The sequence below is a fragment of the Balaenoptera acutorostrata genome, chromosome 10 (genome assembly GCF_949987535.1).
Source record: "Balaenoptera acutorostrata chromosome 10, mBalAcu1.1, whole genome shotgun sequence".
Lineage (NCBI taxonomy): Eukaryota > Metazoa > Chordata > Mammalia > Artiodactyla > Balaenopteridae > Balaenoptera > Balaenoptera acutorostrata.
In genome coordinates this window covers 83,463,806-83,476,712 of record NC_080073.1, presented here as the reverse complement: position 1 = coordinate 83,476,712, position 12,907 = coordinate 83,463,806, and the positions used below count along the sequence as shown (strand labels likewise).

At 54.0% G+C, this 12,907-nt stretch overlaps 1 protein-coding gene across 15 annotated transcripts; it reads right to left on the bottom strand.

Moving 5' to 3' along the window:
- Positions 1-515: 515 nt before the first annotated feature.
- BAG6 (BAG cochaperone 6) lies at positions 516-11,870 on the bottom strand. Of its 15 annotated transcripts, none has more exons than XM_057554447.1 (26): positions 11,849-11,870; positions 10,517-10,637; positions 9,366-9,483; positions 9,055-9,251; positions 8,765-8,818; positions 8,530-8,604; positions 7,673-7,911; positions 7,032-7,161; positions 6,345-6,542; positions 5,875-6,127; positions 5,443-5,520; positions 5,224-5,331; positions 4,989-5,101; positions 4,793-4,880; positions 4,304-4,587; positions 3,607-3,904; positions 3,279-3,448; positions 3,027-3,080; positions 2,813-2,915; positions 2,598-2,722; positions 2,272-2,418; positions 2,112-2,171; positions 1,858-2,001; positions 1,669-1,776; positions 1,001-1,147; positions 516-706 (listed from the first exon to the last, which is right to left on the bottom strand). In XM_057554447.1, exons 2-26 carry the CDS (start codon positions 10,622-10,624, stop codon positions 611-613), a joined length of 3,495 nt encoding a protein of 1,164 aa, XP_057410430.1. In that variant the 5' UTR covers positions 10,625-10,637; positions 11,849-11,870; the 3' UTR covers positions 516-610. The 15 variants fall into 15 exon arrangements, with proteins under 15 accessions (XP_057410430.1, XP_057410424.1, XP_057410428.1 ...); XM_057554441.1 differs by lacking the exon at positions 11,849-11,870 and adding an exon at positions 11,290-11,546; XM_057554445.1 differs by lacking the exon at positions 11,849-11,870 and adding an exon at positions 11,313-11,546.
- Between the last annotated feature and the right edge of the window lie 1,037 nt (positions 11,871-12,907).

Here is a 12,907-nt window from a genome sequence, read left to right as displayed (position 1 = left end):
TTCCTTGAAAATGGCTGACCTCAAAACAGGCTTGTAGGGCTTCCCTGGTGGCGCAGTGGTTGAGAATCTGCCTGCCAATGCAGAGAATACGGGTTCGAGCCCTGGTCTGGGAAGATCCCACATGCCGTGGAGCAACTGGGCCCGTGAGCCACAATTACTGAGCCTGCGCGTCTGGAGCCTGTGCTCCGCAACAAGAGAGGCCGCGATAGTGAGAGGCCCGCGCACCGCGATGAAGAATGGCCCCCACTTGCCGCAACTAGAGAAAGCCCTCACACAGAAACAAAGACCCAACACAGCCATAAAAATAAATAAATAAATAAACCCAAAGTTAAAAAAAAAAAAAAAAACAGGCTTGTACGCTTGTGCTGCATGAACAGTAAAACATCATACTGCACATTTGCTCGTGTTGAAATGTTAAAAGCTGTCTAGTATAGGTGGGTTCCTGGGAATTATAAAACCAACTTCATAGAAGATTAAGGGGCTTAGACTAAACGAAGACAATTTAGAGACCAAAAGAAAGAGCCAGGAAAATCTGACTTTATTTCTTAAATACTGTGAAGGAAGAGGGGAGAAATGGTCCCCTGATGATGGAGGGCCATGGAGCAAAGAGCTAGGGATCGTCAGCAAAGGCCCTGTGGGCATTAGGGAAGCGCTGGGGGCTGTAGTTAGGGTCTTCCTGCAGTCGCTTTTGTATATCAGCCCGGAGCTAGAGAGAGAGAGCAAAGCAGGTTGCAGTGGTACTGGCCCAGCCCCTAGGATCCCAGCAAGCACACAGAAGTCATCCCTCAGGAGTTAACATTTCCCCACCAGCCATGTACTGTCCAGTAGCCCAATATGGCATCACTGAGCCTTCCCAGATGCCCCTAGGGGAAAACAACATTATAAAACCAAGTGGTAGCCCCAGACTGACCAGTTCATCTCTGAAGGGATCCAGGCAAGAGGAACCCTAGCCCAATCCCTCCCACTAGACCATCCCTATGCTGCTTCAAGGTGGGGGCACCTGCTGCCTGTAGCTCTCCTGAACCTCTGGTGCCTCCAGGTCCCGGCTCAGGCTCTCGGGGCTCGTCAGGGGCCGAGCTCCGGCTGCCTTAGCTGCCCGGCTCACGGCCTCTGAGAGAAGCAGCTGGGGGCCCTCACCCTGCATCGTCTGGGGGATGGGGTTGAAAGGGAAAAGAGGATCAACATCAGATCCAATGCCACCACCCAGCTCACCCTTTCCATAAGTCAACCACTGAGTCTCCATGCTAGCGGAGAGAAGGGAAACAGTCCATGTGTAATTTTGACAGCAGAAATGCCTTCCTAATTTTGTTTGGCTCTGGCCAAAAACACTATTGAATGTGCTGGACTTGGTCTTCAAAACAAGAGGGGCAAGATGGGTCAAGCCACCCAGTACTCACAGCTAGCTAGTCCACAAGAGGAAGCCCATCTTAAGGAAGATGGGCCCTGGTCACATGGGGATTGGGCAACTGAGGGATGACAAGGACTGCTGACAGACTAATGTAAAGGTGTGGGGCAACAACCGTGAGCAAGTCTGAGCCAGAAAGGTTTCCTCATCAATTAAATCGGGACTAAACTAGGAAGAATTCTTTCCAGCTCTAATTAGTTTGACTCTAAGCACAACAGGGGAATTCGGATAAAGAGGGATCCTCAGGGAAGAGGCAAACCAACCTTGCGTCTCTTGGCAGGCATACCACTGAGGTAGGCATCGCTCAGGGGGGGCTGCGGTTTCACCTTCCGCTGGCTGTGAATGTCCTGCTGGATAATAGGGACCCATTCCTGGGGAGGAAAAGATAAGAAAATAGTAATTCCCACAACTTTCAGCTGCCTTAGCCCACTGGACCACCTCCTGACACTCACTGGGGGGACTGCAGCTGCCCAAGGTTCTGTCTCAGCTGAAGCTCCATCCTGCTCGTCTCGGGAGCCTCCCTCAGGAGCAGGAGGCGGACCTCGGGACATGGCCTCTTCTGCGGTTGTTCCAGGGGCTGGGGAAGCATTCTCCCGCTGGCAGTCAGACAGTGGGAAGACCCAGGCTTCAGAATTCTCAGCCTCCAGCCCTTCCAGCCCCAGCCCTCCACTCCACATTATCTGGCTCCTCGACCTCTCCCTGGTACCTGAGGCTCAGGGGGAGTTCTCTCTGATCCCTGAACTTCCATTGGCTCCTCAGGAAGCGTCTGTGCAAAAGGACAGAGAAGGAGACCACCACAAAAGGCCCTCTCAGATCTCTGCAGTTCCCTCGAGTCCCCTGACCCCATAGCCCATCAGGTCCCTTACCTGGGGGGGATCACCAACCCTGCGAACATATCTGAGAATGGCATCAGGGCCTACAGGCATGTGCTCCAGTACCACCTGAAGCCTCAGTCCCATCATAGTGGTGAGCCAGCTCACCAAGGACGGATTCACTCCACGAGACATGCGACGCTGGGGGGCAGAAAGCAGACTTGGAACACAAAACTCTCAAACAGCTTTCGAAAGGTACCAAACAGTAAAGGATGGCAGTTTGGAGAAAAAGAAAAAAGAAAAGAAAACTGCAGGATACCAAAGAAAACAGAAACCTGAGGAAACAAAAGGCTGGGAATCTCGGACTGGGTGATGCTTACAATTCGGCCATTGATGACAGCAGCAAGCTCCATCTGCTGTCCCCCCAAGCAGTGCAGGTTCAGGGCCAGGCATTCAAACAGGCCCTGGTTACACAGCTCCAGCAAACGGGCCCCAAATCCACTGTCTGTGGGTGAGAAATAAGGACGGAATGCTGGCACCCAGCAGCCCTGCACATCCAACATGCCCCATTCACCCGGCCCAGCGAGCCCCTGACCTGTGCAGTGCATCACATGAGCAGCAATGCTATTAAATTGCTCTTGGAGAAATTCCAGGTTTGTCCGGATGATGTCCACACCTGGCTGAACTTGCACCAAAGACTGAGAGACAAGACACACAAAGACCCCCAAATCAGAAGCTCTGAGAGACTGGGAGCCGTGGGCTATCCTGACCAGAGCCAGGACAGGAAGGGATGGGGAAGTGTTACTCACAAAACTCTCCCGCACGTATTCTTCTAGCCCCGTGATCAATGTGTGGGTTGCCGTCTTGGGGCCGGTGTGGGGGGAAGAGAACAGCACAAGTTTAGAACCAAGTCCCACACCCCTCAAGACACTTCCCCCTCCTCCCCCACCAAGCCCAGGGCTTGAGCTGGGGCAGTCACAGCTTTAGGCAACGGACAAAGTTAGGAATAAGGAACTGAAGGTGAGACGGAGAAGAGCTCTGGGCCCAAGGTCTTCATTTACCCGGATGTTACCAGGTGTGGGCTCCTGGCCACCCAGATAGTGCTGGTGGAAGAAAGATCGCAGCTGGGGCTGGAGCCGCTGCAGTGGCTGGAAATGCCCGTGGAGAAGCATCACCACATCCACCATGGAGAAGTTCTGGCACAAAAGAGAGAGCAGTGCCCCAAAGAATCCTAGAGACAGGGGCAGAAGTTAGCAGTGGCCTTTACCACCTGGCCTGCCCACCAGCCCATCAGCCTCACCCCACCTTGGCAATACCCCTAACAAAGGCCATCTACCGTCCCCTGGTTGCCCCTCCCTAGAGAAGGCCAAGGCACCCCCATTTGCTCACCGAGAGCCCCATCAGCCCCAGGCTCAAAGATGTTGCTGGATCCACTGAGGCGTTGTATGAAAGCAGCGATACTTTCACTGCTGCCAGCCCGAGCCCCCAAGGAGCCCAGCAGGGAACTCAGCACACCCTGCACCACTGAGGTGAAAAACTCCAGCGGCAGGCTCTCAGGACCCAGGCCTCCAGGACTCCCTGCGCCACCAGAGGGGGACCCTGGTGGAGGCGCCGTCTGCTGTGCTGGGGCTGGAGGCGGGGGTGGGGGCGGAGGGGGCGGAGGGGGCGGAGCAGCTGTTTGTGTCGCCTGCCCCACAGAGAAGGAATGAACAGAAGACAAAGTGAGAATGGGGACAAGGACATAAAAGGGCATCAGGAAGGCACAAATCAACAGGAGTCTGGAAGACGTGGAGCTCTATTCCAGTCTTTGCACCTTAAAGCAGAATACACACTGTAGCTTCTCCAGAGTAGAGTCAGGTTGAGCAGCTACCTCTCTCCCTCTGATTGGGTTAGGTCAGAAAGCGGTGACCCAAATTACTATGCTTCTCTCTCCAAGCCCTGTTTTCCTCATCTCCAAAATGGAGGGTTCTGAGTCAATAAATTCCCAAGTTTCCTTCCAAGTGGCAATATAATGGCAACAAGACTCCAATGCCTGGCTGCGCCCAGGAATAGGAAGGGTGAAGTGAGGAGCAAGCCAGCCACTCACCTGCAAGAAGTCAGTCATGCCCTGGAGAAAGGCAGGGACACCAGGCATCGCCACAGTAATGGTGGGAGAAGCCATGCCAGGCCCTCCAGCCCCTGGCCCTGCAGGCCCCAGCAGGTTCCCCAGGAGCTGAGAGAATTGAAGATCAGAGGCGGAGGGCTGAGGAGGTGGAGGCTGGGTGGGCCCCCCGGGGGCAGGGCCAGCTGTGGTAGCTGTGTTGGTGGTGCCGGCACTGGCTGATGCAGTGGCAGGGGCTGGAGGTGGAGCCACTCCTGGGGTCCCCTGAGCTATACGGGCCAAAAGAGGAAAGTTGAAATCTCAAGAAAATCAAGACCCCACAGCATCTCCATTCTGGTCTTCCCAGTAGGAAAGCAAGAACAAAGGAATACGGAGAGAACTGGGAAGTGCCAGTGAGGAGACCAGGAAGGCAGCATCAGCCTTCAGAGCCATGGAAACCTCTTCAGTTTGAAGTGGGGAAGAACAAGTACTCACCTACAAGGACAGGTTGCATAAGAAGCTGCCCCACGAGGCCGCTCACCATCTGGGCTAAAGAGGCGTTGGTACCCAGACCAGCGCCCGGCTGAGGGGAGAGGAGAAAGGCAGGCTTTCAGTCTTGGCCTCTCCATGCCCCACCATAGGATTTTCTCCCCATACTCTTCCCCAGTGGAACTCCCCCACCCCTACTCACCAGAGCCCCCGAGACTGGGGGCCCCCCAGGATGGGAAGGCCGAGCCTGTGGAGGGGTGGGCCGGGCAATCACCACCCGGGTGGGAGCTGTCGGGAAGCCTGGCACCTGCTGTCCTGTGGGTGGCAGAGGGGAGAGACCGAAGAGGGCTGAGGGCCGGGCCCTGGCCTGCCAGTGGATGATGCCCACCACCGTGGACCAGGCCCCACCTCCCAGGCTTCCCCTTTCAGGTCATTACCTGCGGCCGCGGAGGCAACAGCTGCCACCATGGCCTGATGTGTGATCTGGTGGGCGACGGCGTGCATGAACTCAGGGGGCAGGGAGGGCGGCTGGATGTGGGTGGAGCCTGGGGGGTGGGTCTGATGTAACCTTGAACCTGGACCCCCTTCAACCCACCCACTTGGCCCTACCCCTTCTCTACCCAGAGCTCAGCCTGCTCTGATGCCCTCACTCTTACCCAGGGTCTGGCCATGACCAGGGGGTCCTAGGGGGCCAGTGGGAGCACTCGGAACTCCACCGGGCTGTGTGCCAGAATCTGGGCAAGGAGACAGAGAGAGTGGCCCTGAGACAGGCGGGGCCAAGGCCTAACTGTATCCTCCTGAGATCGGCGCGCTTTAGGCTTCCACTCCCCCGACCACAAAGCCTGCCTTTCACTCCATCCAGCCAAGGAGGAGACGCTCCCTTCACCATGCAAACAACTCTCCGAGGACAAGTAGTTCTTCCTGCCCCTCCCCCCCCACACCAACCAGAAGAGCTTCTGCTCGGTCCCCCTGCCACCGCCATCAGCCCTGGCCTCTCCTTTCCCACCCTGGCGCCCTCACACCTCAGCGCCAACCCCACCTCCCACATCGCACTGCTCTGCTCTGCCAGCGACTGTTTCCTAACTCACCTTGAATGTTCATGTGCATCATGACCACGGGTTCCACGCTCTGGTGGGAAATCCGGATGACCCTCGGGTGGCTGGCGGTCGGTGGGGGAGCTGGTCCTGGCGGGGGAGCCCCCTCAGTCGAAGACTCGACGGTGGTAGAAGAGGGGGCCAGGGACGAGGCCTGCCCAGGACCAGGAGGAGATGCCTCCGCACTGGGAGTCGGGGGGGGCCGGGTCCCATTCCCCGTCATGGTCACAGTGGTCCCCACGTTGATCTGGACGATAGAGATGGACGGGGAAGAAGTGAGAAAAACACCAGAGCCTAACCCAGAGCACCCCACGACACACTGTACTTCTAAAGGCTCCTTCATCCTGCGTCACCATGTTTCCAAAGTATGCTCCCCTTCTAACCTCTTTTGAGCCCAATAGCTATGCTGGATCGTTCCACTGACAGCCCTCCATTCTCCCTCAGGCCAGGCTCCCCTGACCCACCTGGATGGGGATGGCTGCCTGCTGGAGCACCATGGGGGTGGTGTAGTGAGACATGGGCCGGACCACGTGCAGGTGACGCGGCGGCGCACACGCCAGATTGCAACGCAGGTCAGACAACGCCACAAAGGTGTTGCCCAGCAGCCGCAGGCTCTCCCCCACCAAGTTGATCAAGCGCTGGTCCTCTTCACGGCCCTCTTGCTGTACTCCCCGGGGCCAAACACAGAAAGGCAGAAAACTTTAGGCTAGAATCCACCTCGCTAACAAAAACAGCACCTTCTTGAAATTATCACGTTCTCACATCCTCTACGTCTTCCAGTACATGCTTAGAAGCTTCTATGTAGACCACATCTTTCCAAGTAAATTCTATTTTATACACATAAACAGCTTCCTGATAAAATAAGCCCTACGATGAATCAGTTATCACCTGCTAATCTCCCTTACTTTATAAACTTCCTAAATAACTCACTGAGGGGATCAAGAGGGTGCGAGGACAGTGACAGTGGTCATCATAAAGAGGTCAGGGAGAAAAAGATCCTCCTTCTCTGTCACAGAGAAAAAGATCACTTCTTTCCAAATCTAAAGAGCAGCTATTCTGTCGAAGGCAGTGTCTTCTGCGGGGGGAAGGGGTGATCTGCATTTCTCCCTGCCCCACTGGGGAGTACTGGGCGAGGGGGTGGGCGGGCTCACATTGTTATTGTAGTCTGTAGTGGCGGCGGCACCCAAAACCTCATAGTAGCGCTGCACGAAGGGCTGGAGGCGGCTCTCAAGCCGCTGTAGCTCCTGAAGCACCTCGACATACTCCGCAGGGGAAGGATGGCTGTGGGCAACCCCAAGGGGCAGTGAGCCAAGGCTTCCCTCAGATTCCCAACCTCACCATATCTGCCCTACCTCTTCCTGGCCTCCCAGACCCCTGGCCCAATCCCTTCCTGAACTAGCAGAGCTTCTGTTCTTTAACCTTACCCAGGGGAAGATGGGAAGAGGAAAATAAACTGCTTCCACCCTCCCCACCATACAATCCTGTACCTACAAGGGCAAAACACTAACCCTAAAAAACAGATGGGGCCTGTGTGAACTCAGGACAGAATCTTAATCAGGCTCAAGAAGCACCACTTGGATTTCCTTGCCCCAGGGAAAGCAATGCTTCTGGCTCAGCGGCCAGTCCTAACCCCATCTACCTACACTGGAGCCCCTCCCTGCCCCTCAACACTAACTCTACAGGTAGAACCCCTAAGCAATCCTTCCTCTGCCATCAGACCTTTCCTGGTCCTCATACTTCACTTAGAATCCCCAACCCACCCCTACCCCAAAAGGTTCCCTCCATCTCTCACTTGGGTGCATTTGTGTCTGGGGCAGGTGTTGGGCCCGCTGGGGCTGGGCCAGAAGGGGAGAGCTCCGGGCTCTGGGCAGGGGCACGCTCCTCCACCTCTTCTGCCTCCATGGGCTCCCGAGGAGGCACTTCACTTTCGACCGGTTCTGATGTTGGAGAGCTCAAGGCTACTGGCTCCGGGGCCACAGCTGGCGTCTGTGGGGGCGGCTGACTCTGCTGGGCTTGGGGTCCCCCTCGGCACTGAAGGTGGGGAAGAGTCAGGACACCAAAGGCAAGATGAGACAGCAGCAGAAAATTACTCAGGTCAAAGCAGACTGAGTGGAGAATGCGCTAACTCAGCTCCCTGAAGGCAGGGCTCTGCATCTGTACCTGACTCCCTAGCAACTCCCTAAGACTTACACAAGTTAGATGCGTGATGAATACCCATGATACCTGCAAACAAATTACTAACAAAAAGTATGGCCTGTGGTCTCCTAACCTCCAAGAGAAAAGAAGGAAAGGCCACTGGTTGCAAACGCAAACTAATAAAATTAGGCCATCCCACCCAGTATCAAATATGATAAGCGAGGAACAGAAAAGCATGGAATCCGTATTTAATTGAAAAAACATGCCGTGAGAATCATCTGACAAGTCTGCAACAAACTGCCCAGATACCCGGTACTCAGAGGATTGGCAGGGACGAAACAGCCTCACAAAGATACTTTTTCTGCCCCAAAGAATGAACACTGCAAAGAGACTAGATTAGGAGGGGAGAATCCAGTGGATGTGGCCAGTCATGCCCCTACCCCTAGGCTAAGAGAAAAGGGGTAGGGAGGATGGGGTGAGACAGACAGACCCTAGCCAGCCTTGCCCACTCACCTCCATCCGGGATAGTAAGGTCTGTATATCCCTGATCATGTGCTGAGCCATCACCAGCCGTACTCGGGGCTCACTCTACAACAAGAGAGAGAAGATCAGGACAGGTCTGAGATAAGCCACAAGCTCCACCACCTATTAAACCAGGTCCCAGCCATCTCCTCAGCCAGATCCACCCCCACTTCATGGCCTCCTTCTCCCAGATCCCCTTCCCTGACCCTCCCAGGCCCCGTGATACCTGAATCGGGGCCTGTTCCATGTTGATGTGAACATCCACAGCAGAGCCGTCACTCTGGGGAAAGGGTAAGGGAAGTTGCTCTGGGAGAAGTCAAATACTAAGGCCCCCGCACTTCCAACTGATTCTCTGGAGCCCCACCCCCTATCTCCTCAAAGACTGAGGCCATCATCAGACCACAGGGCCCTCCAAACCCAATCTAAAGACTGAGACACCTGTCTTATAAGCTCTTGACTGCTACCACAACCAAAACTAACCCCAGAAAAACCCTCCCATGTGAAACACAAGCTTACAGGAAGATTGAAGGTTCCAACCATGACATAGCTGTTGGCATTCCGGTCATGAACAGAGGCCCCAGGCCCCCGAGTACCAGGCGGGGGTCCCCCACCATGGGTGGCTGAGGCAGACCCTGTTCCAGAAGACGCTCCAGAAGGGAGCTGAGTCTGAGGAGGAGCCCGTTCCACAAGGTGGATAACCTTTCCCCCAACATCTGCAGAAAAAGAGATACACACCGAAACACTGTATGATCAGGCAAACCCACGGCCTCAGCTCATCCCTCTGAACAGCAGCCGCAAGCTCTGAACTGCCTCCCCCACCCCCTTACTGTATTCCTGGAGCTTCTTATCATCCTGCAGAACTCGCCCCTGGTAGATAAGCCGTTGTTTCTCAGAGGGGATACTGACAGAGGCAGCAATGTGCTCCTTAAACTCCTTTACATTCATCTGTAAGGAAGAAGAGACGTAAATAGGAATCAGGAAATGGAAGAAAAAGGAAGGACAGCAGAGGGACAACCCACTTGTGAGGGGTAAAAACCATCCCATCATAAAATCACTACCTGCCTGTCTTAATTGTGAGGTAATTATTGTGCAAAGCCCTGAACTAAGGCAACACCTGTCAAAACACTTACAATAAACGTAAAGAACTTCAGGTTATAGACCTAGGAGAAAACTACAGGGCTGAAAAACAGAAAAGTCAACTGACATTCTCTTCTCTCTTTCTCTGCCTGGCTCCCAAAGGAATGTGCGTGTCTAAAGATACCAGTGACCCCTCCCCAAACACAGAACGATACCAACACCGTACTCTCAAAGATAAAAGCAGTAACAAAGAACATGGAGTAGAAAATCAGATTAAGGAAGGCAGACTCAAGCAAGAAGAAAGAAAAAGGGGCAAATGAGAAAAACATTTTTCCTAACTAGACAACTGACTCCTGAGGAGTACCAAACTGTTTACATACACCTAATCACACAAGCCTATATGGTTTCCTTAAATACATGTAACACTGTGTTTTAAAACTATAAATCAACCACCTCACGATTTTGTCTATTAGGGCTCCACCTGCATTATGAACATTACAGGATCTGACTTCTATCCTTTAACTACACAGTACAGACCTCACCAATTTTTGTTTTTAAGACACACTTGTATTTTAGGTCTGTGTGTTCTCTTTCCTTTCCCAAAGGCAGGAGCCATGTCTCTCCCTTTGGGCTGGGGTTCATCTATGATGTTGGAATACAGACTCTTCCTTCCTTCTTTCCCTCTGCACTGAGTTTTATCCAGGTGGAGGAAGGCAAAAGAAAATCTGCCTTCCCCAACAAAAGCCAAAGAGGAAACATCAGAAAATGTTCTGGCTACAATATGAACGAAAGAATCAATGAAAGAAAATTTGAAAACCAGAAAATTACGCTCTTCTCTCAGAATAAGGAACCTATAAGAGGAAGAGTTAATGGGTGTCTCCCAGAAGTACTAGGGTCTCACCTGGGCCCCCACAATAAAGGTCCGGGTCTGAGAGTCCAGGGTCTTCACCAGCACCTCCAGGCTGTCAGGTTCCTCCATAGTGGTACTGGTACTATCATTGGGCTCCATGGCCGACAGCTCTCTAAGGAAGAATGTTATGAGGTAGGTCCGCTGTCGCCCAGAGCAGATTTTTATATACCCGGAAGCCTCCCCGGCCCGAGACTCCGCCCCAATACCTAAAGAGTTTCTCTCACACAGGCACACACACTCACACCCTCCCCCATTCCCCTTCAGATTCCGGGGCACAGGGAGAGAAACACAAAGGGCAAGAGATCGACGGCACAGGGAGCTGGAGGACGGCAGGTGGGAGGGGCTCCACGATGCCAATCACAATAAGGGAGAGCCAGTCGGGCTAGGAAACAGGGAAGGAAGGAAACACAAGACCAGTGTCATCACTGGTCGCGATAAGACAAGGGCCCGAGAAGTCGGCAAACCCTGGGACAACGAGAGACCGAGGGTCGCGCCAGACTCTGCGGAGAAAGTGGTTTCGCGCACGCGCGCCACGCCACGCCACGCCCATCGAACCCGCCTAAGTCACGACAGACCCGAAATGACGGACACTCACGGGGGGCCAGATCTGCTAGCTGACTGCCTCCCTCTTCCACCTACCCTCGGTGCTCTAGCAGAGCGACGCAACCAACACAGACCAAACACACACCCACACACACCAAACACACCCACACCCACACACACCCCACAACCCCGCAGCTCCGCCCCCGACTTCCCAACGGTACCGTCACTTCCGGCCTCCCCCAACCTGCCTCCGACGGCCACTTCCGTTTCCGACAGTATTTGGGGGATCGCGAGGCGGTACTTCCGGCTCCCCCCAGGTCCCCAAGCCTTACTTTTGTGGGGCACGACGAGAAAGTCCGCGGCCCCAAATAGTGAGTTCCTGGGGGCTAAACGGGCCGGGGCCGGCCTAGATGGGAGGGAGCCGAGCACCCCGAAGAGCCGCCGCCGCCGCCGCCGCCGCCCGGGGGACCGTACTGCGCTTGCGTGCGTCGCACTACGCATGCGTACACGCTTAGGCATCGCTCCACCCCCGCCGGTGCTGTCCATTTCTTACGTGCGCGCGCTTAAGCAGTAGGGGGTTGTGGTGGCCGCTATAAATGCCTGAAAAAAAATTATCAGGTGGGACTCTTCGACTGCCTCGAGAGCGGCTTTGAACAGTTATATGGATCTTGGAGTTTGGAGACTGGGGATTGTGCCTCGCTAATCTATGTTAAAATCTTGGCCGGCAGAGAATTTGAGGCGGCACTGTCCTGGCCACCTAGAATTCTGTCTTCCTCTTACCATCGTCCTCGTTGCGCCACTCCTTCGGCGCCTCCGGAAGTCACCGTTTCCATAGGCGGTTGGAGGTGGCTCTCGAGCTTATTTGCGTGCGGTGGCGTCGTTGGGTTTGACCTCGGTTTTGCCCGGTGGGCGTTCTGTGGCGCCATGTTCTTCCCCGGCGGTGTGCGGCCGAGGGGACACGCCATGTTTTGGAGAAGCGAAGGAGTTACTACTTTTCAGGACTTTTGTCTAAAAAAGGACGCCTCCGAGTTTGGGAATTGGGAGCAAATGGAGTTACATTGGACCGAAACACAAGACTTTGACCCTGGGGAATTGAAAGGGCCGCCTAAGGGCTTCTGCGGGCCGGAGGTCTGGGGGGATTACCGTCCCTCTGTCCTCTTCTCCTCCAGCCCCTCGGGCAGAGGCCTGGGCCCCGCGGTGCTCCAGCCAGACCCGTTGCTGCCAGTGTGCCTGCCTCTGGTGCCCATCCTTTCTGGGATTCGTAGTTTATACCTAAGTCCCAGTACTGTTTCAGTTAAGAGTTCTAGTAAGCACCTGTACATGAGCCCCTAGTTTGTGCCAGCCAGTTTGCTGAGGGTTTCACGTACTGTCATATTTAAAAGGCTTTCAACATCTGAGATAACTATTACATCCATTTTACAGGTGAGTACACTTAGGCGAATGTAAGTGGCAGAACTGACAAATTCAGGCCTACCAGACTCCCTTGGGTCAATCACTTCTACTTTACTGCCCCAATAACTTGTATTTTAGTTTTTTTAATAAAAAATGTCAAACATTACCCCAAAACAGTAATAATGAACCCTCATATACCCATCATCCAAAGTTTATTCTTTTAACTAAATCGCAAGCCCATAGCAAGCCTCACCTCTGAGAACAAACCTTTATGGCAGTCTGTGGGTTATAAATAATATATAAAAGAAGCCCCACACCTTCCATTACATTAACTGCTCCACCCACTTGGCACTCACTACCCAATGACTGCCTCTTGACAATTCTTTCCCTACCTGCTGTTACTTGAGAACTTAATACCCACCAGAGACTAATAAGTACTTTACAAAC

Bases quoted from the DNA above. Each gene is read 5' to 3' on its own strand.
- BAG6 (XM_057554447.1), bottom strand. From the start codon at position 10,624: ATGGAGCCCAATGATAGTACCAGTACCACTATGGAGGAACCTGACAGC. The intron at 9,252-9,365 runs GTAAGGGGGTGG...CTTTTTCTGCAG, and splicing joins TAAGAAGCTCCAGGAATACA to ATGTTGGGGGAAAGGTTATC. The intron at 2,723-2,812 runs GTCAGGGGCTCG...TCTCACCCACAG, and splicing joins TCATGTGATGCACTGCACAG to ACAGTGGATTTGGGGCCCGT.